Source organism: Limanda limanda, chromosome 14, assembly GCF_963576545.1.
Source record: "Limanda limanda chromosome 14, fLimLim1.1, whole genome shotgun sequence".
Lineage (NCBI taxonomy): Eukaryota > Metazoa > Chordata > Actinopteri > Pleuronectiformes > Pleuronectidae > Limanda > Limanda limanda.
In genome coordinates, this window is record NC_083649.1 from 8462427 (window position 1) to 8486691 (window position 24265).

General features: G+C 41.4%; 2 protein-coding genes across 2 annotated transcripts; both read left to right on the top strand.

Moving 5' to 3' along the window:
• The first annotated feature begins 6867 nt into the window (after window positions 1–6867).
• waif2 (Wnt-activated inhibitory factor 2) lies at window positions 6868–7938 on the top strand. Its single transcript, XM_061086605.1, has one exon. It carries the CDS (start codon window positions 6868–6870, stop codon window positions 7936–7938), a length of 1071 nt encoding a protein of 356 aa, XP_060942588.1.
• An 11174-nt stretch (window positions 7939–19112) lies between these two features.
• LOC133019861 (olfactory receptor 1M1-like) lies at window positions 19113–20060 on the top strand. The gene has a single exon (XM_061086443.1). The coding sequence runs from the start codon at window positions 19113–19115 to the stop codon at window positions 20058–20060; it is 948 nt and encodes a 315-aa protein (XP_060942426.1).
• The last annotated feature ends 4205 nt before the right edge of the window (window positions 20061–24265 follow it).

The window sequence follows — 24265 nt, forward strand, 5'->3', positions numbered from 1 at the left end:
AGACGTGAAACCAATCCAGCTGGAAACTGGAGGAGTCAATACTAACTGGGTAAAAGCATAAGGGCGTCTGACGGGTAGAAAAAAGAAACAGGAAGTCATGGATATCTGTTCATTTGTTTGTCACCTCTGATCACATCAATGTGTTCACGTTCCTCAAATCCTAAGAGTATATTTGTGACTGTAAAATACGTGAATCTACAAACAGTGATTAAATAACTATTAAAGGAAATTTAAAAAATGATTTTGATCAAGGCAGCGTCATAATTATGCTGAAAGATGCTTCTGGGACTCTTTGTTATTCAAGCTAAAAGTCTTTTTAGCAGATTAAGAAATAATGCATGCTAACTTTTATACATCTGAATATATTACTTATCTGAAAGGAGTCTCATATCTATTTAGTGACGTTACGTCTGAAAATACCGGTTGTTTTCCACATCATGTTACTTTCAGACTCTCAAATCATCTTCTAGAAAGAGTTTTAAAAAAGGACGATGGATCACCGCTGAGTGAATGTGACACATCACATAAAAACTACATACTCCCCGGTCCAGACTGTAATTTGAAAAGTGATGAATTCCTGCTCCGGCGTCACTTTAAAGTCTAAAAACATTCTTCACCTGCAACCTTGACGTGGAATATTAACTTTTCATTATACGAAGGATATTTGGTGGGCAGGTAAGATGGTTAATTCAACATTATATTAAATCTATTAATATATTGTTTAAATAACTTATTTTATACTACATAAGAATTCAATACTTGAAAAGAATGAGAGAACCAAGAGAAAGTCACGATCTTATAAAGCCTGTAATGTTTGTTTTTAATATTCTCTTTCATCTTGTTAACATGTGCATGCACTTTTACTTACTTGTTGTGTATTTCCCCTGTTTTTAAAGAGCCCATATTTTATGTCCGTTTTAACCCCTGTCTCTAAAACACTATCATTTACTGCTGTTGTTTTTTTTGTACCCTACTTTGATTTGCATTTCATTTTACTGCACACTGATAAAAGGCTGTTAAAGTTAAATTATTATTATTGCTTAATAAATTATCCTACATGTCACCTTTAATTTCTGTCTCTGAAAAACCTCAGAATCCAAGAAAACATTAGATTCCGCTCTCATGTCCATCTGCATGTGTTTCATCTGGTGTTGGGCTCTGAAAAGGACTCAGTGATTCCCCTCTTCAGTTTTCCACTCAGGACACACACACAGAGTGAGCAGCGGCCACAGCTAACTCGTCTGACTGAGTGACTTGGCTTTGTTTGGCCGCTTGTGTCTGTCTGGCTGTGGCTCACTCAATTACAAGTCTAAATAAGTAATTAATGGTCCCAGGACAGGTGACACCGGCTCCTCAAGATCCATTTACACCCTGATCCCCGCAAGGCGCCGACTGGACTCAGCTGCACATCTTCCCTTCTCCTCCTCCACCTCCATCCTCTCCTCTCTGGCCTCATCTCTTATTCATCCTGTGGTAGAGTACTGTTTAAGGAGCAGATCTGCGGACAGACAGATCGGCAGATTGAGAGACAGGTGGACCAGATGCAAGCTGCATCCTGGATGAGAGGGGGGGGGGGGGGATAGAAGGGAGGCAGGCGAACGATGTGTTATTATCTTCACTGGCTTTTTGAAATAGTTAGTCTGGATGGAAGACTAATGAGCCCTGATCTCCATCTGCATATGAGCACAGCATTCCCACACTCCTCCCTGAGGTCAGGTAGATAGTGCTAGAGCCCGTGTGTGTGTGTGTGTGTGTGTGTGTGTGTGTGTGTGTGTGTGTGTGTGTGTGTGTGTGTGTGTGTGTGTGTCTTTGTGTGTGTGTGTGTAAACCACATTATTCACAGTCCTTCAACGTCTCACCCCAATTGTTTTTCCTAAGTAATGGAGACTATCACACGTACACACACAGGGCAAGGAGGAGGCTAATGGAAGCTTTTAGATAGAATTACAGTTACCCTCAAGCCCCCTGGTGGAGCACAGTGTGTGTCCCCCTATCCCCCATCACCGGGGAAACAGCCGATTGACTGTGTCTGTGTGTTCATGTGTGTCCATGTGTGTCCATGTGTGTCCATGTGTGTGTGTGTGTGTGTGTGTGTGTGTGTGTGTGTGTGTGTGTCTGTCTGTATCCTCTACGGAGATGTACTCAGCGTCTTATTTCATTTTACAACTTCAAGTCCTTGAGTCTCTAGAAAGAGATTTCCACTTTTATTAAAGTTATAACTCGACTTTACCTCCTTTTCATGCTGAATTTAAATGAATATCTGTCAAAGGGAAGAAGAGCAGAAACCACTCGAGCTGTAATATTGGACACTGTGGGAAGCGAAATGCTGTTTGGTATCATAATCAGAGAAACCTGCTTGTTGTTTAAAAGTCAAGACTTGAGAATGGGATTGTGAACGCGACTATGTGAGAAGCTGGAAAAGGGAAATTTGAAAGAAAAGAAGAGTTTTATTCTTTTTAATTCAGTGCAAATAACACAACACCTTTAATATTATTCTATAAGATGAAATTCTTTGTGATGTTGCCTTCAAACCGCACATTCTAAACATGTTTATCACAGAAATTAAATCTGTGCACAAAATGTCTAAGCTGCACTGTTTTCTTGCGTAGCATCTTCACACAACAGTTCCCGCCCCGGTAATGATTCTGATTTGTTCTGAGACGCTGCACAGTCTATGGTTGAGTCGTGTTGGGAGATCTGAGCTCTTGCTTCCTGCACCGACTGCTCTGTGAATTGTGATACCTTCAAGCATTGAAGTCTGTGTCTGCAGTCTTCACTTGGTCTGTGCTGCTTGTATCTTCTACCTGAGCGGATTGGTTCATAAAGAAATTATGAGCAAGTGTCAGTTATGTGTCAGCTGGAGGGAGGATGAAGTAAAGAGCAGGTTGGCTGTTAAAACTCCTCTCTTATTGTTAGATATCGTGCAGATGCATTTGATGCCATTTTATCTGTTGGTGTGAGAGCTGCTCTGCTAATTGGACTGGCATTCAATAGATTGGCACATTGCAAACACTAACAAACATCAATCCTCGTATATGTGTCAGATTCACTAAACAGCCATAAATTCTTCCCCTGGAAAATAAAACTACTTTACCCTGCGATGCCCCTTTGCCCGGACCTTCACAAAAATTCAAGTAGTTCTTTATTGACCCATTTCTTATCCCATACCATGTTTCATGGATATTTGTTTATCAGTTTTGAGATAATCTAATTCATGCATTCATGGGAATCAGTCCCCTGAACATCAGGATCCATGAGTTATTCTCTGAGAAATCAACAAAAATGTTGAAATGATCTCACAATGCATCCTGCATCTGGCCCCCTGATCCAGATCCAGTTGTCCCTGACCTCAGACACATCCTTCCACCGAGTTTCATGATAATCTGTGCTGCACTTTTTGTGTAATGCTGCAAACTGACTAACAGACAAACAAACAAACGCAGCAGCAAACAGAACCTCCGTGGTGGAGGTGATGAAGAACCAGATGTTCAGTTAACACCTGGTCTCATTGGCCCTTTTTCAATCCTAATAACTGACAAACAACGCAATAAGGATGAATGATGAAACCAAAATGTGAGAGTGGAAACTTAGATTGCAGCGGACAAATAATTCTACCCACAGCAGACACACACAAAATGTAATTATACGTACATAACGCACAGTTCACGTATACACACAAAAGACACTACTCAACTGCAATTTTAACACGTGCACCAGAGCTGTCAGAAATAACAACACACCCGAGGACCGGGGGGGAAACTCCACTGCCAAGGTTACTGGCAACTGGTCGCACTCCCCCAAGTTTGGACACGCACACTGTTATCAGGAGATAGGGGTGGTCAGCCGTGGGCAAATCAATTACGAGACTCAGTGTCAGGTTGAAGGCCACGAGGAGGGCAGCTTAACAATATCCCAGCAACGGCCTGTGAATAGCAGCCGCCGCCGCCGCCGCCGCTAAATCAGCGTGCTGTGTATTCCTGATAGAGCTGACACCCATAGAGCAGGGGCTGGGTCCAGAGACGGGGACAAGAGGGACCGAGCAGATGTCCTTGTTTGTTTGGTGGGAGAAATACTGTCCCGCGTGCTGTAACAGGCACAACAAGCTGACACTATTACGGCCCGCTGTGCTTATCAGGAGCACCAGAAGTAAACCCGCACTCCATCATCCTCTATCTCTCTCCCTCTCGCTGTCTCTCTGTCTCAGTTTCACCGTCTCTCCCTCTGTATTTATATCTCTTACGGTTCTGTCTCTCGCTCCCAGATAGAGGGCTGCAAAAAAAATCCTTCTATCGTTCGCATTGACCTTTTCAAATAAAAGTTTCCTGTTTCAGAGGGGGAAATAAAATTCTTATTTATTTTTTTATTTTTTTTGCTGAAAGTTAGAGAAGAAGATCAATACCACTTTCACATCCACATTCCTATTTCGTTATTGTCTAAAAAATGCATTATTGAGTAAATGTGGATTTTATGTTTATTCTGTAGACCACAACACCAAAGGTATGAAGAAACTCTGCAGATAAGTTTGCTTTCTCTTGGTCTGAGGCTGTTTTTTATGGCTTGTTTTCATATTCTGGTCAAAATACCTCGAACCTTGTGACAATACACAGCTAATTCAATTAAATAACTTCCAAACCACTTGATTTAAACCTGACTTATTGAAACGTGAATGTGTTCTGGTCGGCCTGAAACTTATTCTTGTGTCCAATGTCCTACTCTAAATATGAACCACTTTAAACCCACTGATAACAGTGACGATTATTACTGTTAGGTAAAATTAGGCTTGTCTTTATTATCCTGAGAATCTGTCTTTCTTTGTTCCCCTTCACTTCTTTATTAGTTTGCCTTTATTCCCCATTTTTGTCTTTTTTCAGAAAAAACTGTGCCCCTCTTTCATACGGAGCTGTCCATGGTGCTGAACCTGTTACTCTGACTTTTCACTGTCCACTATTTTAGATATTGTCTTCTTCTTCACTTCAGGTTGCGTTTTCTTTCCTTCCTTCCCTCCTCCTTTCCATCTTTCCTAAACTAAGTCCTGCACTGAACTGCTGAATATCTTATTTAACTCACTAGCATCTACAAAATCTAAAACAAACTTCATTATTGAAGTTTTCATGTCTTCCCTCTTTTTGTCTTTTTTCAGAAAAAACTGGGCCTCTCTTTCATTCGGAGCTGTCCATGGTGCTGAACCTGTTCCTTTTCACTGACCACTATTTTAGATATTGTCTTCTTCTTCATTTCAGGTTGCGTTTTCTTTCCTTCCTCCCCTCCTCCTTTCCATCTTTCCTAAACTAAGTCTGAATATCTAATTTAACTCACTAGCATCTACAAAATCTAAAACAAACTTCATTATACTCCACATTCTTTGACCTTATTTGGTCTCTTCCACTAATTACTTTGCTGAGCACAGAAGAATAGTCCAAATACTATTGAACTTTAGCGGTGTATTTTTGGTGTGACATCCTCAAACCCCCAAGTCATTTCATAATTAGAGTAATTCACTGCGCCCTCATTAGCCTACTTCCTGACTTAGATACAGAACTCTATAGTTTCCTCCAGGTGAGCAGTGAGCAGAGACAAAAGGACAGATTAGTCCTGTGTGTCTTTCCAGCTTCACAACCCGATGCAAATCTCCCAGTTGAAAGCGTATATATATCCAAGCCTATTGATTTGTTTGCCAAGTCCACACTGCCGCGAGTCGAGCGTGAGCAAGACCCCGAAAGCTAATTTTGCGTCTTTGGAAAAAGGAATCAATTGGAAAGAAGAGTCCTCATTAAACAGGCTCTAGTGCCTGCATGTAATTACAGCAGCTGATTTGCATCAAAGACGATGCTGTGAATTAACGCTGAGATAATGGAAACATGACGGAAAGAAAACAGCCAAACTCTTTTGTTTATTAAATTATCCTCCAGCACTCTGGTCGTGATGTTTGCGGTCGTTTGAGTTCAAACTGCGGGAAACCGGCCTAAAAATAACATTCAACACAACAGTGAACACTTTGGAATCCGTCTCTTCTGAAAACAAACAATCTTATTAACAGAGTCAGCAAATCAAAGACTCACCCAGGCTACTGGATGCGATATGGAGGAGTAAACAGAAAACAAATATCATACAGGAATAAAATGCAAAACAAAAATCGCCTCTAGTCTTTATTTGAAGATGCTCCCTCGGAAAAAACCTAATTCTGCATCTTATTATTCATCTCTCTTTTTGTTCTTCTTGTTTCATGTTGGTCGAATAACTTTATTTATTTATTCATGTTACTTACATTTCTTATTTCAGATGTGTAATGATGGTGGTGATTATTATTGTTGTTGTTGCAATTTGTTATTATATTGAAAAATGTATACTGTAAGGGGTTAGACTCAAAGAAATAGAGTATAAAAACTATATTTATAAAAAATTATATTGAAAACAACGAACAATATATTAAAGATACGTTAATAATAATTGCGTTGCAGCCTCACCACCTCTCTCTCCCCCTCTCTCTTTCTCGCTCCCTCTCTCCCCCACTCTCTCTCTTTCCCCCTCTCTCCCCCTCTCTCTCTCTCTTTCACCCTCTCTCCCCTCTCTCTCTCCCTCTCCCCCCCTCTCTTTCCCCCTCTCTCTCAGTGACAGGCGTCAGATTCACCACCCGGGGACCAGCAGCTCTCTCTCTCTCTCTCTCTCTCCACGCAGCCACACCGCGGCTGCTGTCCGCCTTCCCGATGCGTAACGACCCCCAAGTCTTTCCTCCAGAAGCAGGCAGAGGAGACATGACACCGGACAGAGAGTCTCTGTGTCCCGGTGGCTCACAGTAACCGGTGCCGCCGGTTCGAATCGACAGACTCGCCGGTAGCTTTCTGCTCTGAGATGAACCCGAGGAGGAAGATGTGGATGTCTCACGGTGCCATCAGTCCAGTGCGTCTCTCCTCCACTTGGACCCAGTGGTGCTTGCGTTACGCTGCGGTGTTGTGTTTGTTGAGTTTGTTGTGTTCGCCCGTCAGGACGGAGGACGCGTGTCCGTCCTCCTGCGTCTGTGCCAGGGACTCGGGGACGGTGACCTGCCGGGACGGGGAGGACACGGAGGTCCCGGGGGACATCCCGGAGTGGACGTCCACCCTGGTCCTCCGGGGGAGGAACATCTCAACTTTACAGCGCGGTGCGTTCATGAGCAACGGCTCGGAGTTGGACATGACGATTCTCTCACTGTCCTATAACGGGATACAGGCTATTGAGCCTTACGCCTTCCTGGGGCTCCCCCGGTTACATTTGCTGGACCTGAGCCACAACCAGCTGGAGCTGATCTCATCCAGAGCTTTCCATGGATTACCTGAGCTGCGCTCGCTTTACCTGAATAACTCTGTTTTACCTCCAGCCACAGCGCAGCTCTCTGAGGCACTCGACACACAAACTTTGCAGAACCTGCACAGACTGGAGCTGGCGGGGAACAGACTGAGGTCTATACCAATGCTGAGGTTGGACATCTACAACCTGCACGCCTTGGTGCTGGTGAATAACTCCATAGAGAGCATCGGCTGGGAAAACGTGACCAACCTGTACCAGCAAACGCGCCTACGTGTCTACTTGGCGTTGAACCCGTTCAGGTGCAACTGTGGACTGGAGGCGTTTTACTACTGGCTGAAGAACTCGTCCCAGTGTGCGGATTCAGGGCATCTCCTGTGCAGCGAGCCGGAGGCCAAGAGGGGTGTCCCGGTGGAGATGCTCCGGGGAGACGACGTGGATTGTATGAATGAGAACCTTGAGGCGGTCTCCTACGTGTTCCTCGGTTTAGTGCTGGCTCTGATTGGGGTGGTGTTTCTCATGGTGCTCTACCTCAACCGTGGGGGCATCAAACGGTGGCTCAACAACATCAGAGACGCGTGCAGGGACCAGATGGAGGTCTACCATTACCGCTATGAGCAGGACTCAGACCCCAGACTGGCCAACGTGGCTGTTTGACCCAATGAACCCAATGAAACATGAGTGAGGAGAAGTATTTCAGGAGGGATATCCAGCTGGGAAAAGGACTTCATACACAAAAGACTGAGGTCCTTCCCTGGCTGTGTCCTGTCACAAGCTAAAATCTATCGTTTTTAAAACCATTTTCATTATTCTCAGCAACTGGAACATGAACTGTAAGTGGTGTCCCTCTCACTGTGGGATATTCACAGAGCCAAAGACAGTGAAATGACTATAAAGCTGTTTTCAGATATGAACTTCGCAGAATCGGGTCTTTCGGACTTTCTCTGGAGTTTGTCTTTCACACATGAACAACGCAGCAGGAGATTCTCCACTCACTTCACATGTTTGTTTACAGCACACTGGCAAAGGCAATGGTTCTCATCACCTGAAGCTCTCTTCACATCTTCGTCGGAGTCTTCTACATGTATGGCGACACTTTTCATCCTGGGGTATTTGTATTTTTTTTGTATTTATCATTTCTGCGTCTGCTGCGTGTTAAAAAATGTCATCAACATTCCCTCTTGCTCTCGGCGAATCCTTCGGAGAATCTCCTGCTGTGTTCTCACATGGGCTCATCTGGACGTTCTCTGGAGTTCTTACTATCGGGCTGGCTGGAGACACTCCAGACAAAGTCCAGACCATCTCACTTGGACATTTGCCTTCTCACATAGAGCTCCTCCAGATAAGTGTCCGGAGATTCTGCGGAGTTCAGTGAATGTCTGACAGCAGCTTTGAGACCATGAAGTGTTCAACTTGCACAACTTCCAAGCAGTAGCCTATTGTACATATTGTAAATAAGCGTCCTCTCAAGAGAGCTACGCTTTTTCACAAATCACGTTATCTCACGCAGTCTACAGCAGCTAATCAGACTAACTAAGGCCTATTTATCTTATTTATCAAGGGACAGCTATACAGTTATGGTACATTGAATTTCTGATGCTGGAATGAAACGATGAATCAGTGCAGCCCTTATAAACTGTGTAATAGTCTCCATTCAGGACGCCCTGCAGGAAGAACAAGGTAATGCTGCGGATGATCGACTGGCGGATTGAGGCCAACCTGTTTAGTTCGAGTGCCATGTTCGTGCAAGCAGGTGACGCCGGAGCAAGCTGTCATGTTTCATCATCGACCCCATGGGATAGGTTACCAACCCTGTCTTCGTGAGCAGTGGTCGATCTCTGGAAATAGCACACGTGTGTGTATCATTTGACACGAGGTCAGTTTATCAGTGAAGGGGCTAAAGAGGAAGAGACAAAGTCTAACCATGCATGTGATTGTTGTAGACATAGGAAACCAACCAAAACGTGAATAAAAAGGTCAAATACGAAATGGTGAGTTAGCAGTGTTCTTTACGTCAGTGCTATTTACCGTCACTGTCGGGGAAGGTTGACTTCACGCAGCACCGTGCCAGGCGTTAAACACAGGAAGTGGTTCCCTGTTGTGTTTTGTAAAAGGAAATAAAGTTGTACATGTGGTGTAAGAAGGTGTGTGTGTGTGTGTGTGTGTGTGTGTGTGTGTGTGTGTGTGTGTGTGTGTGTGTGTGTGTGTGTGTGTGTGTGTGTGTGTTTGAGCTCTCCATGACTCATAGTCTGAACTACTGTAAGATCGTGACCAAGTAAAAGACAATTTCTCCTCCGCCTGAGGTTTGTGTTTTTATAAACCGTGGAAAATTAGGATCGAGCTGTGAAGTCAGTGTCTCTCTTCGGCCCAGTGCTCATCAACCCTGTGGACTAGAGGGTCTGAGTGATGTTCACAAGGATTTTGGAAGCAATGTCAACCTTAATAATCTAAGAAAAACAAACAGTAAGTAGCTGTGTGTGTGTGTGTGTGTGTGTGTGTGTGTGTCTGTGTGTGTGTGTGTCTGTGTGTGCGTGCGTGGACATTTAACTTTTAAAAGGCTGCAGGTTAACACTTTCTTTTAGGAATGGGATTAGGATAGAGTTAAAATATTGATTTATGTTAAGACATTTAGTTGTGATAGTTAAGGTCAGGGATGGTTTGTGTGTTAAGGTTTCGGGATAAGATGTGTGTGTGTGTGTGTTTGTGTGTGTGTTTGTGCGTGTGTGTTTGTGTGTGTGTGTTTGTGAGTGTGTGTTTGTGTGTTTGTGTGTTCACTATTCCCCTGTCATCATGATCGATAACCCTTGTTTAACAATGTGGAGAGAATATCATTTACAGTGTAGACTTGATGATGTTGATTAGCACAGGACACAAAGGGGGATCAAATAAGAAGACAGAAACAGAACACTCCCAGAAGACCAGCTATTAATAGACATTTCTATTCACCGCCACATTTAATCAAAGATACAGATTCAGATAGATGGATCACCCGTTATATAGAAGCGTTGAATGTGTGTGTGTATGTAGGAATGTAATTTATAGAGTAAGATTTCAAAGTGCAATTTAACACAATCCATCACTGTATACATGACAAAGTGATATTTCATTAACTTCTCTTTGTTATTTGTCACCATCTCACTCCACCATGTCTCTGACTGCACGTCCTCCATCTTTACTCTGCGTTCAACCTTCGGCGTTTCCTGTCTTTTTAGGATTCTGGGATAGAAATAAAGAAGCAGAAACACAATGTTCAGCTGCAAAAAAAATCTAAAAAGAGTGGATTTGCCTTTCAAAGCAGTCAGGCTTCCACTCTTTTCTCCACGTTCCTCCACCTCTTTGTTCCGCTTTCTATTTTGTCGTGTTCTCCCACAACATTTTTCAAAGACTTCCTCTCTGACCTACACTCTCCCCCTCTGTCAGTTCCCCTCTCTCGCTCTCCTTCATCCAGGTAAATGACTTTATCCAGCTGAGTGACTTTGTAAGGAAGCGGGGACGGGGGGGTTTAAGCTGAGCCCAGCAAAAGGGAAGAGCAGCGAAAAGGAAGATAAAGAAAAGGGGGAGCAGAGAAAAGAGTTCATTAGAGTCCTTTAGTCCGGGAACCCGGTGTCCTTCCCTCGTTCAGTATGATGACTCATCCTCTTGCTCTATATATGAACATTTGGCCAAATCCCAACTTCCAACATTGGGGGGGGGGGGATCAAACGTGAAAATATTTTATTTATCGTGAAACAGCTGCTGCTGTCGAAGAATTCAATCACATCGGAGCATCTGCAACTCAAATCACTTTTTAAATTGTCTCCTCCCTTCCGGACACTTTCAGCATGAGGTGCTGTTCACGGTCTCACAGCCCATCGACCTCTGATTGAATAGCTGTGTCACTAAGGTTGTAGGGCTGCGTGAAACCGCTCCGGGTGCCGTCACACATAAACAGCAGTAAGTAAATGTTGAGGGCCTTCCCAGGGGGAAGCGGTGTCTTGGGAGGCTGAATATAAGAAGTTCCTGATGTGACGTATGAGGATGAGTTTGTGCCGATTACGGGTTATTGATCGCTGGATGTGCGTCTCCTGCTGCCGGGAGATAAGAGAAAGAGTTTGGCAGAGAGAGGAGAGGGAGAACTGCAGCTGTGCAGAAGGAAGCTGAAAGATTGATGCTTGAATTCAACTTTAACTGTAAAGTCACCTACATAAGAAAAGTGAAAAAATTATGCATTTTGCTTCAGGTATCATTTTCCTACACGTAACCAGCGAGCAGAACGTTTTAGTGCACCTCTCTTTCACTTTGAAACTTTAGACATTTATTGCAGGTCTGATTCATTGTTAACAAAAATGGTTTTGGACAGACGGAGAGAGCAGCTGTTGATTTGAATAAAAAGGGACAATGGAGGACACTTCACAAGGACTGAATCATTTGACGTAGCTTTTTTTACGTCTCCTCTGGGTCACGGAACGAACCTTAGATCTGTACGTCACACGAGCCGCCGCACACAGACTGAAAGGACAAGGTGTACAGGACTCTGAAAATTAAATGTATCTTCCTTTGATCACACACCAATCAAACATTAGAAATACATTTTACAGATGGTTAATTATAGTGATGGTTTTCAAACTGGGCTGGGAATCAAATGTTTGTACTTTTTCGTTAAAGTTAAAAAGACCAATTTTAAAAAATATTGATCCTCCTGAAAATGTTGAAACACTATGTACACTCGTATATCATCACTTTCTTTTCTGGAATAGGACAGAGGAAATAATAAAAGATCGGAATGCATCCTGGGTAAATACACTCCTGGAGTGTTCACCATTGTTCACTGCCTCCCTCAGCACGTGAAAGGTCGATCACACAGGCGGCCACTCGTGATGTGACCTGACGTTTCCGCGGATCGGTTCGTCATTTACAGTAAGACATGACAGGGATTCCCACAAGAGGAGGAGCTGGAGGAAATATCAGAGTGAACGTGGCTGAAACACACGCACACGCACACACGCACACACACACACACACACACACACACACACACACACACACACACACACACACACACACATGTGTGTGATGACATTACCAGTAATTCACTGGTAATGTCATCACACATGAAGATCATTACAAAGACTCCCAGGAGTTAAAAAGGCTCAAGTGAGTCTTTTGTCTGAGGTCACTGTGTCCTGTTTGATGATAAACACACCCTCAGGGAATCCTGTGCATTTGTTCCATCATAACATTATTATCAGGACTTCTTCTATACATCTAAAGCTTCCACATAGGAAGATAAATCCGTATGTAGGAGTAAAGGAGTATTTCTCCAGTCAATATTTCTGTTTTCTTTCCACCATGGGAACCAATGTGCTTCAGTCTGACACTGTGAACGTTTGTTTGGCCTCTGAGCTCGAAGGCCATGAGGGGATTGATCAGGAGCATGGGCCAGTGCCACGAGTCGATCGACCTCTGAACATGAGGATGGATTTCTATCTTAACAAGCAGTACGGGCGTCTCAGATTTATACACTAATTAAGACCACTGACCTGCCAGTCAATTACCAAAAAGAAATAGTCAGTGTTGTGCAGTATGAGAAAAATGTAGAGAGGAACTTCTGACCTCAATCTCTCAGAGGACAAACAACAGCATGATTGCAAAGTTGGCCCAGATACACAGGATCAGGCACCATAACAATTATGAGTGTCTCTCAGACGTCAAATATCCTACTGAAAGCAACCCCTAAAACGAAGGAAGTCATCACCGGCTGCAACTGCTTGTGTGATTGGTAGTCATGACTGAAAAGCTAAAAATAAATGGAGATATATTTGGCTGTGCTGCGATCCCTACATTTGGTACCACAACTGTAAAATAATATTCGGGATAACTGTGCTTCTCCGAGCATCACAGACAGATTTTCTGATGACCTTACCGGTAATGTCATTTCATAAAAGCCTCATCCACAGCAGTTTTACAGGTTGTTTCCCATGGTACTGGACATCCGGTGCCGAGAGGCTCTTAATTAAGCTTTTACTGGCTGGACCGTCCTGTCAAGGACGAGAGGGAAGCAGGAGTGGAAATCACTCCATCAATAACTGAATGAATAATTAGATGACTATAAGCTGTGCTTTCATTGTGCCAAGCTCATTTTAGCAACAGAAAAACTCAGACTTTTTGTGGCTCTGTTTGAAACCTGCATGATATGAATGATGATGTTGAAATCAGTGCAGATGATAAAAACACTTAAAACAATGAAATTTGGTTTGCAAATGATTAAAAAATTCACTAAGGAGGTTATGTCTTCACCCTTTTCTTTTTCTTCTTCCTCTATGTTTGATGGTTAGTTGGCTGGTTGGTTGGTTGGTTAGTTGGCTGGTTGGTTGGTTGGTTGGTTGGTTGGTTGGTTGGTTAGTTTGTGCAATTTAGTGATTTTTCTTTTTAAAATAGATACAATCACTTATTTTTGGCATCACTGTGTTCACCCCAAGTAAAACATCAAATAAACAGCATTGTGTTTGAGGGAGTATCATCCCTAACCTTTTCTGGGGTTCAGGGATGAGCGCCGAGTCATTGCAGCCATAGAATAATACGTTGTTACTCTATTTCCACCTTAGTTTAGGACATTAAGCCACAGCATTATTGTTTATTTATCAACCCATAAAACCTAATAAAAAGATTCCCTTGTTCAGATGAGGGAAAATTCTCATCTAATCGTATACGCATGTTTTTCAACAGAATTATACAGCTGCACTTCTCTTGCTTTGATTGTAAAACATTTACTCATCTCTTTGGTGTAATTGACAAAAGTGCACCACAGTGGCTTCAGTTTAATTACAGTTTAACACAGAAACACATTCCAACACACCGGTTTCCCCTTTTTATTACTGAACCATTCCGATTCCTTATGACAATTATTCATCCGCATGACTTTGAAATGTTAAGTGCTCATTAAATCTGTCTCTCATTAATCACAGCACCATCTACTGTAGCCCTGCTAATTACCCGCCAGTGACTCTGAGCAGTGTTTGTCTGTGATGGGCAGCATCTCATTCAAACGCCTGTGGAGAAAAAATAAAAAATAAAGTGCAGTATCAGCCGTTTGAATATTTCATGTTGTCCTTCGCTGAGGAGGAGCTGCTGATCGCCTGACCCCCCCACCCCAGTTACCTCAGAGTAAACAGCATCTGCTCTGACAACCTGTCCGTCAACGTCTGGGCTTCTTCTGCTCGGTGAAGTCTGAAGTCAACCTCAGTTTTAATATGCAACCTCAGTCACTGTTCAACATGCTCACTGCTTCTACCCTATCTCACATGTGCACATATACCCAAGAAGGTTAATTGTGACCGAACACTGACCTCTTCTGGATCCTGCACATGTAATCATAGTAAACTGATGCAGCTCCGACATTATGTTTTCTGTCTGTGTGCACATGCATGCACAACTTTGTTGCAGTCTTCAACCATTAAAATATGTCAACTACTGCCTCCCTGTGGCTTTTTTGGCAACAAAGTAGCTGCACCATGTCAGCTGGTTTTCCATGTTCAGGTGTGTTGTGTGTGCGAAGCCTTATCCTAAATTTCCCTTGGGATCAATAAAGTATCTATCTATCTATCTATCTATCTATCTATCTATCTATCTATCTATCTATCTATCTATCTATCTATCTATCTATCTATCTATCTATCTATCTATCTATCTATCTATCTATCTATCTATCTATCTATCTATCTATCTATCTATCTATCTGTCTGTCTGTCTGTCTATCTCTCTATCTATCTGTTCACCTGTCCACCTGTCCATCTATCTACTTTGCACCGACTGCCGCTCAATCTATTCACTTATTCCAGTTATTGGGTTGCAGGAAAAAACTAAGAAGACTTCACAAAAAACTATGCTCAAAGATTCTATCCATGCTCCCAAAACTTCAAAACTAATTTTTTGCTTCGCTCATGTCAGTTGGAGGACGTGTTGCTTCATTAGGAGCAACCTACATAAATCATAGTCCAGCCTATATCCTCATAAATTTGAGCCTGCCCCTCATAGGCTATAAGTTAGCCAAGGTCAGTTCATTAAAATACACCAGCTTGAACATACAATAGAGTAACATTGCACGGAACCCAGAGCACATTAATGCTATGATTATTCGTGGCCTTGTCTTTAATGTACATATATTTAGTCTAATCTGGCAGTCTGACACTTTCATAAGCGACTCTTTGGAATTTACTATCAACATAAATTTTATGTGGTCGTACTCTGCCAATCAGTGAGGTTGCAGGGAATATGGCTCAAGGGTTTTAATACAGGTCAGACAATAGTGTTTAATTCTGATTATTATTTAATTTAAATAAAAAAATGTCATGACCTCTTCAATTAATCATCAGAGGTTGGGTTTAAATTGTGTCGTAATAACCTCCATTTGTTTTCATCTGTGCACTTGTTCATTCTCCAAATGTGAGTCTTTGAGGTCATGAGGGCTTTGACCTTTGACCTTCAGCCACCAAACTCTAGTCAGTTCATTAAATGTTAGTGCAAAACTTTGAATAAATGTCCTGGAGGCATTCTGGCGCTAAGAAGAAATGATGACCCAGCTCCTAAGAGTCTCTGTAATGAGTCCCAGTTGTCGCGGCATCACCGGGGAACGGTGTTTAATGACTCTGCCCGTAAACAAACAAATCCTCTGCCGTTGAACCTTTTGTCTAATTAATCTCTTCCCTTGGTCATTGGGGGGGGGGGGGGGCTCCCTACAGCCTTAATGTTACAGTAGTTCATAAATGTGCACCTATTATTTTATTAAGTATTAAAGTTCCTCGTAGTACTTCATTGTATATGAATGTACAAGGAAGGTGGTGAAGAGTTGTTGACAACCAAAAAGAGCTGAAAACATGTTGTGAATATAAATTACACAGGAAGCCATGCTCTTTGTAAAATTGCACAGAAACAATATTCCGGATGTATCAATTCAGATATTGATCCATATTGAGTGGTTCATATATCAGCCAGCTGATCAACCTCCAATACTGTTGACATTTCCGAAAGCTCAAATAAACCTCACTTTAAAAAACCTAAAACTCGATGATATATGCATTTTTCCTAACATCATTTCAAGGATATCTGTTAAACGTGTTTACAAATGATCTGATGTTGCACAAAATTCTCCATGTTTTATGAGCTGTCAGCACAGTCTCCAGTGAAACACATTAATTTAGCCTTTGTTTCTGCAGAACTTTGTCAATGCAGCAAAGAACTGTGTAAACAATCTGAAGTTTAATGGCACCTAAAGTTCATTGTTTGTCACACTTAACCCACCAATTACAGAGAAGTGACTTCGGAGAGGGTGTCAGGGGTGTGTGGTGGCCCTTCAGAGAAGAGATGACTCCGGTTATAATTGCAAACCTCCTAATGGATGCAGATGAGATTAATTAGGCTTAAATCTAAACAGTTAAAAGTGTGTTTGTTACATGCAAGGTCATTAACCAGCATCCTTTGGTAATGACATCACAAATAAGGCTCATTAGCAGGTTCCCAGGAGTCAGAGAATCCTTTTGTCTGGGGTCACCATGTCCTATGTTGGTGAACGTCCCCCGGGGCAAAATGTTCATTGCCAATGTCATTATAACTTGTTGTTAAGTCACTTCATACACTTGAAGTTTATGCAAAGTTTGGAGGGGTCTTATTTATTTATTTTTCCGTTATTTATGCGTTGACCTTTACTCTGACCCTTTGTGATTGAATAGCAGGTCTGAACAGGGTCAAGATATGAGAATAGCACGAGGATCTACGACCAAAACCAATGCATCATCATGACTGTTCTAATCAAGGTGTGCCAGCCGTACAACTACACTGTCTACAAGTAAAACTCAATATGCCAATTTAAAAAGATGGGTTTTGAGACGGGATGTGAAAATGAAGAGAGTCAATGTTACGGATGTCTGGTGGGAGGGACGTCCAGAGGTGGGGAAGCAGAGCAGCTGAAGGCTCTGGATCCCCTGGTGGTCCAGCGAGCAGGCGGTAAGGTGAAGTGGATGGAAGAAGAAGAAGACCTGAGAGTGCGGGAGTGTGTGTCAATGTGCAGGAGTTTGGAAAGGTGGAGGGGAGCGAGATTATGGATGGCCTTGAAAAGTGGCATCAAAACACAACCAGAAGCACAACTGAATAAAAATGACTGCGTGCAGGAAAGCCACACACTGGTAAACTGGATCTGACACATCCGGCAGGTTTCTGTTAGGGTCTGAACCTCTGGGTGAGACTCTCAGCGGGCCTACGTGCTAGTTAGCATGTCTGGCATTGTTAGCACTGTGCCAAGTGTAGCCCATAGACTGGTGGAAAGGTGACATTTGCCAGACTCCCTACAATCCTAGTTGCAACCTGAAATCCGCCAGCCTGTCCTTGTTGGCTGTCCCTAGCTTCAGGCCCGGGGCTCTGGAACTCCCTGCCTGATGAGATCCGGCCAGCCAACTAACTGGCCATCTTTAAATCAATGCTCCAAACACATTTTTATAGGGAAGCATTTTTAACAAGCAATATGTATTTCTGGTACTACTGTGTTGTGTTAACAATCCTTCATTCCTTTTATCTTAATTTTATTGCAACAACTTTTTATGTACTTTCTTAAATATGACAGTTTTTCACTCCTATGAGAGTAGGTATTTAGTTTAGTTTCAAAAACAGGCATAGATGAAAGGTAGTCTGATCTATTGATCCGGCCTCATGGCTTTGATAGCTCTGCCATAAAGCCAGGAGGCAATCACATTTAACTTCAGCCTCAGCGTACCTTCAGGTTCAGCTTATAACGTTATTGCGATTAAAAGGCTGAAACACCTGATGACTGCAGAGAACAATTAAAGACTATCATTTATATTTTCTTACAGTGTTCAAATGTCCATGGTCTCTCCCACCTCTCTCCTTATCTCTTCCCCATTTTTCTCTGCTCACCCCAGATTTCCATCCACACTGAGTCGGGTTCTAGAGGCTTCATACAGTTACTGAGGGAGTTTTTCTCTCCACAGTCGCCAAAGTGCTGCTCATTGTGGGAACTGTCAGGTTTCTCGATACCTTTTAAGGTCTTGACCTTTTACGTTATGATTTGGCCCTTGACATTGAACTGAATTCAATATCTTTTTTTATAATTTATTCTTCCTTTTGCCATGGCTTTTTTGTGAAGCACTTTGAAACCTTGATAAGCTAAGTGCTGTAAAGATTATTATTATTGTTATTATTATAAGTGTGTTTACACACAGTCACAGATTGAAAACCATACTACATTATGGACATACAAAATAGCTGTTGGCTGCTATATTGATGTTTAAAATCTGATATATGACCTTAAGATTTCTGTTCCAAACCTTGCTGAGTAGGTTTGAATGATTTTTATTACACTTTGAAGAGTTTGCTGTTGAAATAATAAGTTGAGATACTTAGTTTCAGAAAAACATCATTAGAAGTTTGTTTGGGTGAGACTCATTGGATGAATCTTTTATTTCGTCCTTGTAATTCTTAATTAGAAGGTTGAATGTTTCCTCAGGAGAGAAGTGGGTAGGGTATATTTTCTACTGGGCACAGGTCAGACGTGCAGACAGTCAGTGGCTACTGATGGTGTCTGCATCATATCGAGCCCCAGTGCACAGTGATCTGCAACAGACCAGGTGCAGGAAGGGTAAACTTGTATTTTTTTCCGGTGTTCAAAAGAATCAGAATAAGTAGGAAAAACAATGAGAAACAATGTTTTCTAAATGCATATGTTTATAGGTTTGTTTTGAAGTATGTGATTAGTAGGACTAATGCAGTTGGTGATAAGATGTCATGTTTTCCTCTCATTCAGACTTGAGAGATTTCAAACTGTGGTCCAGAGGAGGAGCCCAACAATGTCTCTTTTAAATGACTCTGCCATCATTCATCCTCCAGGCTTCTATATCATCGGGTTCCAGACATTTCCCTACATCAGTGTCTACATCATCTTTATGGCGTTTGTCTATTTGGTCACAGTCGTGTTCAATGTGTTATTGATGTGCATAGTCGCTTTTGACGAGAACTTACACACCCCTAAGTTTTTAGCAGTGGTCAACCTCGCAGTAATTGATGTGATGTTGAACACAAGCACAATTCCCAGCATGATTAAGACGTTCCTCTTTAAGGACAACTTTGTTCCCTTCAATCTCTGTCTGGTGCAAATGTTTGTTCACTATGTCAGTTTGTCTCAGGAGTCTTACGCGCTCGCTATACTCGCCTACGACAGGTTGATTGCAATTTGCTTCCCTCTGAAGCAAAACATTTTAAACACACGGCCAATCATGCTTTGCATTGTCAGTCTGACATGGGTTTACAGCGCAGGATTGCTTTCGTACAGCACGTCTATCATGACTCGACTGTCTTTCTGCGGATCTGTCAGAGTGTTCAGCTACTTCTGTGACTATGCGCCGGTGTTTAGACTCGCCTGCAATGATATCTCACTGCAGTGGGCCGCAGCTTCAGCTTCTTTGATGAATTTGTTTGGCCCCTTGTCTTTTATATTTCTGTCCTACGTCAGCATCCTTGTGACCGTGTTCAAGATGAAGTCAGTGGGCAGCAGGATGAAAGCACTCACCACTTGCATTGAGCACCTCATTCTTGTGGCTATATATTATGTTCCTATAATCACCATTTACATAGTTGGGCTCTTTGTACGATCTATTGATCCAGACCAGCGAGTGCTCAGCCTGTCGCTCGCCTCTTGTCTCCCCCCCTGCATTAATCCCATTGTCTACTCATTGAAAACAAAGGAGATCAAAACCAGAATTGTGGCTCTGGTGTGGAGAGTGAAAATAAACCCTTGACAGCTACTTTTTCCATCCTGAATCAGCGAGCGTAGGGTGTGTGTGTGTGTGTTTGTGTGTGTGTGTGTGTGTGTGTGTGTGTGTGTGTGTGTGTGTGTGTGTGTTTGAGGGAGAGAGACTTTATTTGAGCGCTTTCTTTTATTTTCGTTTCTCTAACTCATCAGCATGTGTAACAGACAAATATGAGATTATTAGGATTAAATCATTTTTTTCTGAATATTTTTTTTAATATTCTGTTATTACATTAACAATTGTCAATTTCATCAAGTGAATAAAATACATGTCGCAAGTAATTTTTAACACTGTATTGCTGACTTATTTAGACATGAAGTAACAAAGACATGGTTGCATTTAAATGTAATGATATTTGCACATTTGACTGTTCTGACTACTTCTAAACTTTCTCTTACTGTAGCTCACACTTTCTACATTAAACATGATGTGATAAAACATAAGGTGCAGTTATTGTGTTTAACTGAGGTCGATTCAAAGGTCTACATCACCACACTGAGGACACATGCCTCCAGAACTTAACTTAAACTTGTTGTTCTTTATGTTCGTTAAAACTAGGAAAGTAAAGACTATGAGTGCGACATACGGAGAGAAATGAACTCTATTTAGGCTCACATACGCACAGTAAATTGTCCTTTGTTATTATACTAAAATTTAAGCTGGACATGTATTCAAATGTAGAAGTGCATGTCTATAAACTCAGGAATGATTAATGAATATAAACTGTTTGGATAGTAATACTTAGTTTTTCCAGTTTGATGCAGAGCTCCAGGAGAATTAGAAATAATTCAAATGCATTACTGTATGTTCCCTTTTTATGAAATGACAGAGAGACTGAAAATAAAATAACATCTTTATCTAAAGGCAGGCACTTGCCTAAAATGAAACTCAAGCAACCAGAGGATAATTCAATTTAAAGTCTGAATGGAATGTTTTAAGGCCTTTGAGAGGCCTATCATTTATAAAACAAAGCAGAAGTTTCAGGTTTGAGCTTTTATTAAAAAAAAAGAATAACAAAAAAAATTGGCCTTTGTCTTCAGACTCTTAGAAAGTATAGGTGTAACTTAAATTAAATGCAAGCCTCACAATACAAAAACAATGTGCACCCACATGTATCTCTGCATATTTTAATTGCTTTTATCACTAGTGGGTACAACTGAGACTAATTAGTCTGAAGTTTATACAGTAGAAGGTTTGTTTGTTAAAGACAAGGTCATTAACCAAAACTCTCCAGTGATATCAACACAAATTGAGCTCATTAGACGTGTTAAGTTTTCACTCACTATGTGACCTGTTTAATTCTAAATGCATCCTCAGGGAAAGTTATGCAATAGAGTGATCAACTTAGCCTTTGAACAATTATGTTTGCAACTTATGCAGCTCATATTTCTGATGCAACAGAAGTAATAATAATACACTTTATTTGTATAGCACCTTTCATACAAGAAATGCTGCTCAAAGTGCTTCACATACAATATAGATCAAATTAAAACATGCAAAAATGTACTACCCATGAAAATACTAAAGTATTTTGTGGACTCAAAAACTTCACCCACCACACTATCAACATAGTGGTGAGTTGAGAATGATAGAATTTTAAGTTTTCGGTGAATTACCCCTCTGAGCAAAATCTGTCCGACAGTCAAGACTTCTGAACTCTAAACAACTCTTGATGCATCTTAATGTATCACATCCACAATTTTTTGTATCCCTGCACATGGCTGCTAGTTAATAAATCAGTCAGACAAATATGAGCTCCATTCGTATTTAGAAAGTGCTTTAAAAAGTATAATAGACTGTTACTGTCATCAGACATGTGCTGAGATTTACAAAACAAGGTTTTCAAATCAAAAATCAGACTTCAACAGTCAGTCTATGACAAAGATCAGTGCTCTCCACACTGATTTCACATTCATTCACTTTAGACTTGTGTGCTGCACCTAAGGCTTCAAAGGACGAACTGATTGTAGACTTTACTCTTTCAAAGTGGCCCCCGTCTGGCCCCCCTCTGAACAGTGCCACTGCACTGAGGTGCATGACTCCGCTGGTCAAGAAGTGACTCTGCTCCTCTGGTGTTTTCGAATCACTCACACTTAGAACTGTGGAAGTCCATTTCCGCAAATGTGATGACAAAAATAAAGATCCTGTCAGTCATTATGATAAGAAACCTTCTCATCATAATGACTGATCTTCTTATAATTATGACTTAGCCTCTTATAATTATGAAGTACTCTCTCATAATTATTATTTAGCAGATTCACAAATCGTGAAATTCTTTGTGGTTTTGGAGGAATCACATGACCAAACCTTATCTTTGCTTCACCTGGTTCACTGTCTCTTAACCATGGCTTCCCTGCTCTGCTGCACCCAGCCTCCGTCAGTATCTTAATTCTAATTATGAGATACTAAATCATAATTACGAGGTACTAAGGTTATAATTATGAGATAGTAAGTGAAATTTGGAGAAAGTTTCTCATTATAATGACTTACAGGAAAATTGTTTTTTTCAGGACAGTGGCGGAAATGGCCTCCATAGTTAACCAGTTCAGGGCCCTAGGAGTGGGCTATACTGCCAAATGGACCAGCCAGCTATGTTAGTACTAAATTTAAAAAAAAAACTGATTCACATGAAAAATCCTCTAATTTTAACAGTTACACTTTATAAAGGATAAACTAGTTTTGTCAGGAACCAAATATCCTTTTATTACAAAAGTATTCTTGTTTGCTCTGTTCTCATGATTCCTGTCTCATGAATTTTCAAATCCTCCGCTACCCTGCAAAAAAAAACACGTCCAGTTTATCAAAACTACATGTCAAAATAAAAATTAAAGGAATTTAAAAGAAATGTTTTCAACACTGTTAGTCACCACAATAACATTTATTATATGTTCATATTCATGTTACCTCGTAGCACTTCCTTGTATGAATGTACAAGGTTGGTGGTTAAGAGTTATTGACGACCAAAAAGAGCTGACGTAACATGTTGTGAATATACATTACACAGGAAGCCGTTATTTGTATGAAGTGCACAGATACAATAGTCTGTATCAATTCAGATATTGATCCATATTGAGCAGTTCATATATCAGCCAGCTGATCAGCCTCCAATACTGTTGACATTTCTGAAAGCTAAAATAAACCTCACTTTAAAAAACTTGATGGTAAATGTAGTTTTCCGAACATCATTTCAAGGATATCTTTTAAACGTGTTTAGAAATGATCTGATGTTGCACAAAATTCTCCATGTTTTATGAGCTGTCAGCACAGTCTCCAGTGAAACACATTAATTTAGCCTCTGTTTCTGCAGAACTTTGTCAATGCAGCAAAGAGCTGTGCAAACAATCTGAAGTTTAATGGCACCTAAAGTTCCTTGTTTGTCACACTTAACCCACCAATTACAGAGAAGTGACTTCGGAGAGGGTGTCAGGGGTGTGTGGTGGCCCTTCAGAGAAGAGATGACTCCGGTTATAATTGCAAACCTCCTAATGGATGCAGATGAGATTAATTAGGCTTAAATCTAAACAGTTAAAAGTGTGTTTGTTACATGCAAGGTCATTAACCAGCATCCTTTGGTAATGACATCACAAATAAGGCTCATTAGCAGGTTCCCAGGAGTCAGAGAATCCTTTTGTCAGGGGTCACCATGTCCTATGTTGGTGAACGTCCCCCGGGGCAAAATGTTCATTGCCAATGTCATTATAACTTGTTGTTAAGTCACTTCATACACTTAGAGTTTATGCAAAGTTTGGAGGGGTCATTGCTGTTGTTGTTTTCTCATTCCCACTGGTACTCAGAGCTGACCATATGTGATTGGAACGGGGTCAAGATGTCAGAATAGCACCAGCATCTCAGAACAAACCTCCTCCACCCCCACACTCCACTCAGAATGCTGCGGTCCTTAAACTCAGGTTTACTCTTCATCCCAAACAACAAACTGGAAACTTTTGGAGGATGAAATTTGCCTTTAGTTTAGGTGTGACTTAATCTAAATGGCAGCCTCACAAAAAACAAAACAATTTTGCTCCCAGATGTAACTCTGTATATTTGAATTGTTTTTAGAGGGTAAAAGTGAGACAAATTAGTCTGAATTTTATACGGTAAAAGGTTTGTTTTTTAAAGACAAGGTCATTAACCAAAACTCTCCAGTGATATCAACACAAATTTAGCTCAGGAGACATGTTTAAATAAAATGT

Coding starts and splice junctions, on each gene's coding strand:
- LOC133019861 (XM_061086443.1), top strand. CDS start 19,113: ATGTCTCTTTTAAATGACTCTGCCATCATTCATCCTCCAGGCTTCTAT.
- waif2 (XM_061086605.1), top strand. CDS start 6,868: ATGTGGATGTCTCACGGTGCCATCAGTCCAGTGCGTCTCTCCTCCACT.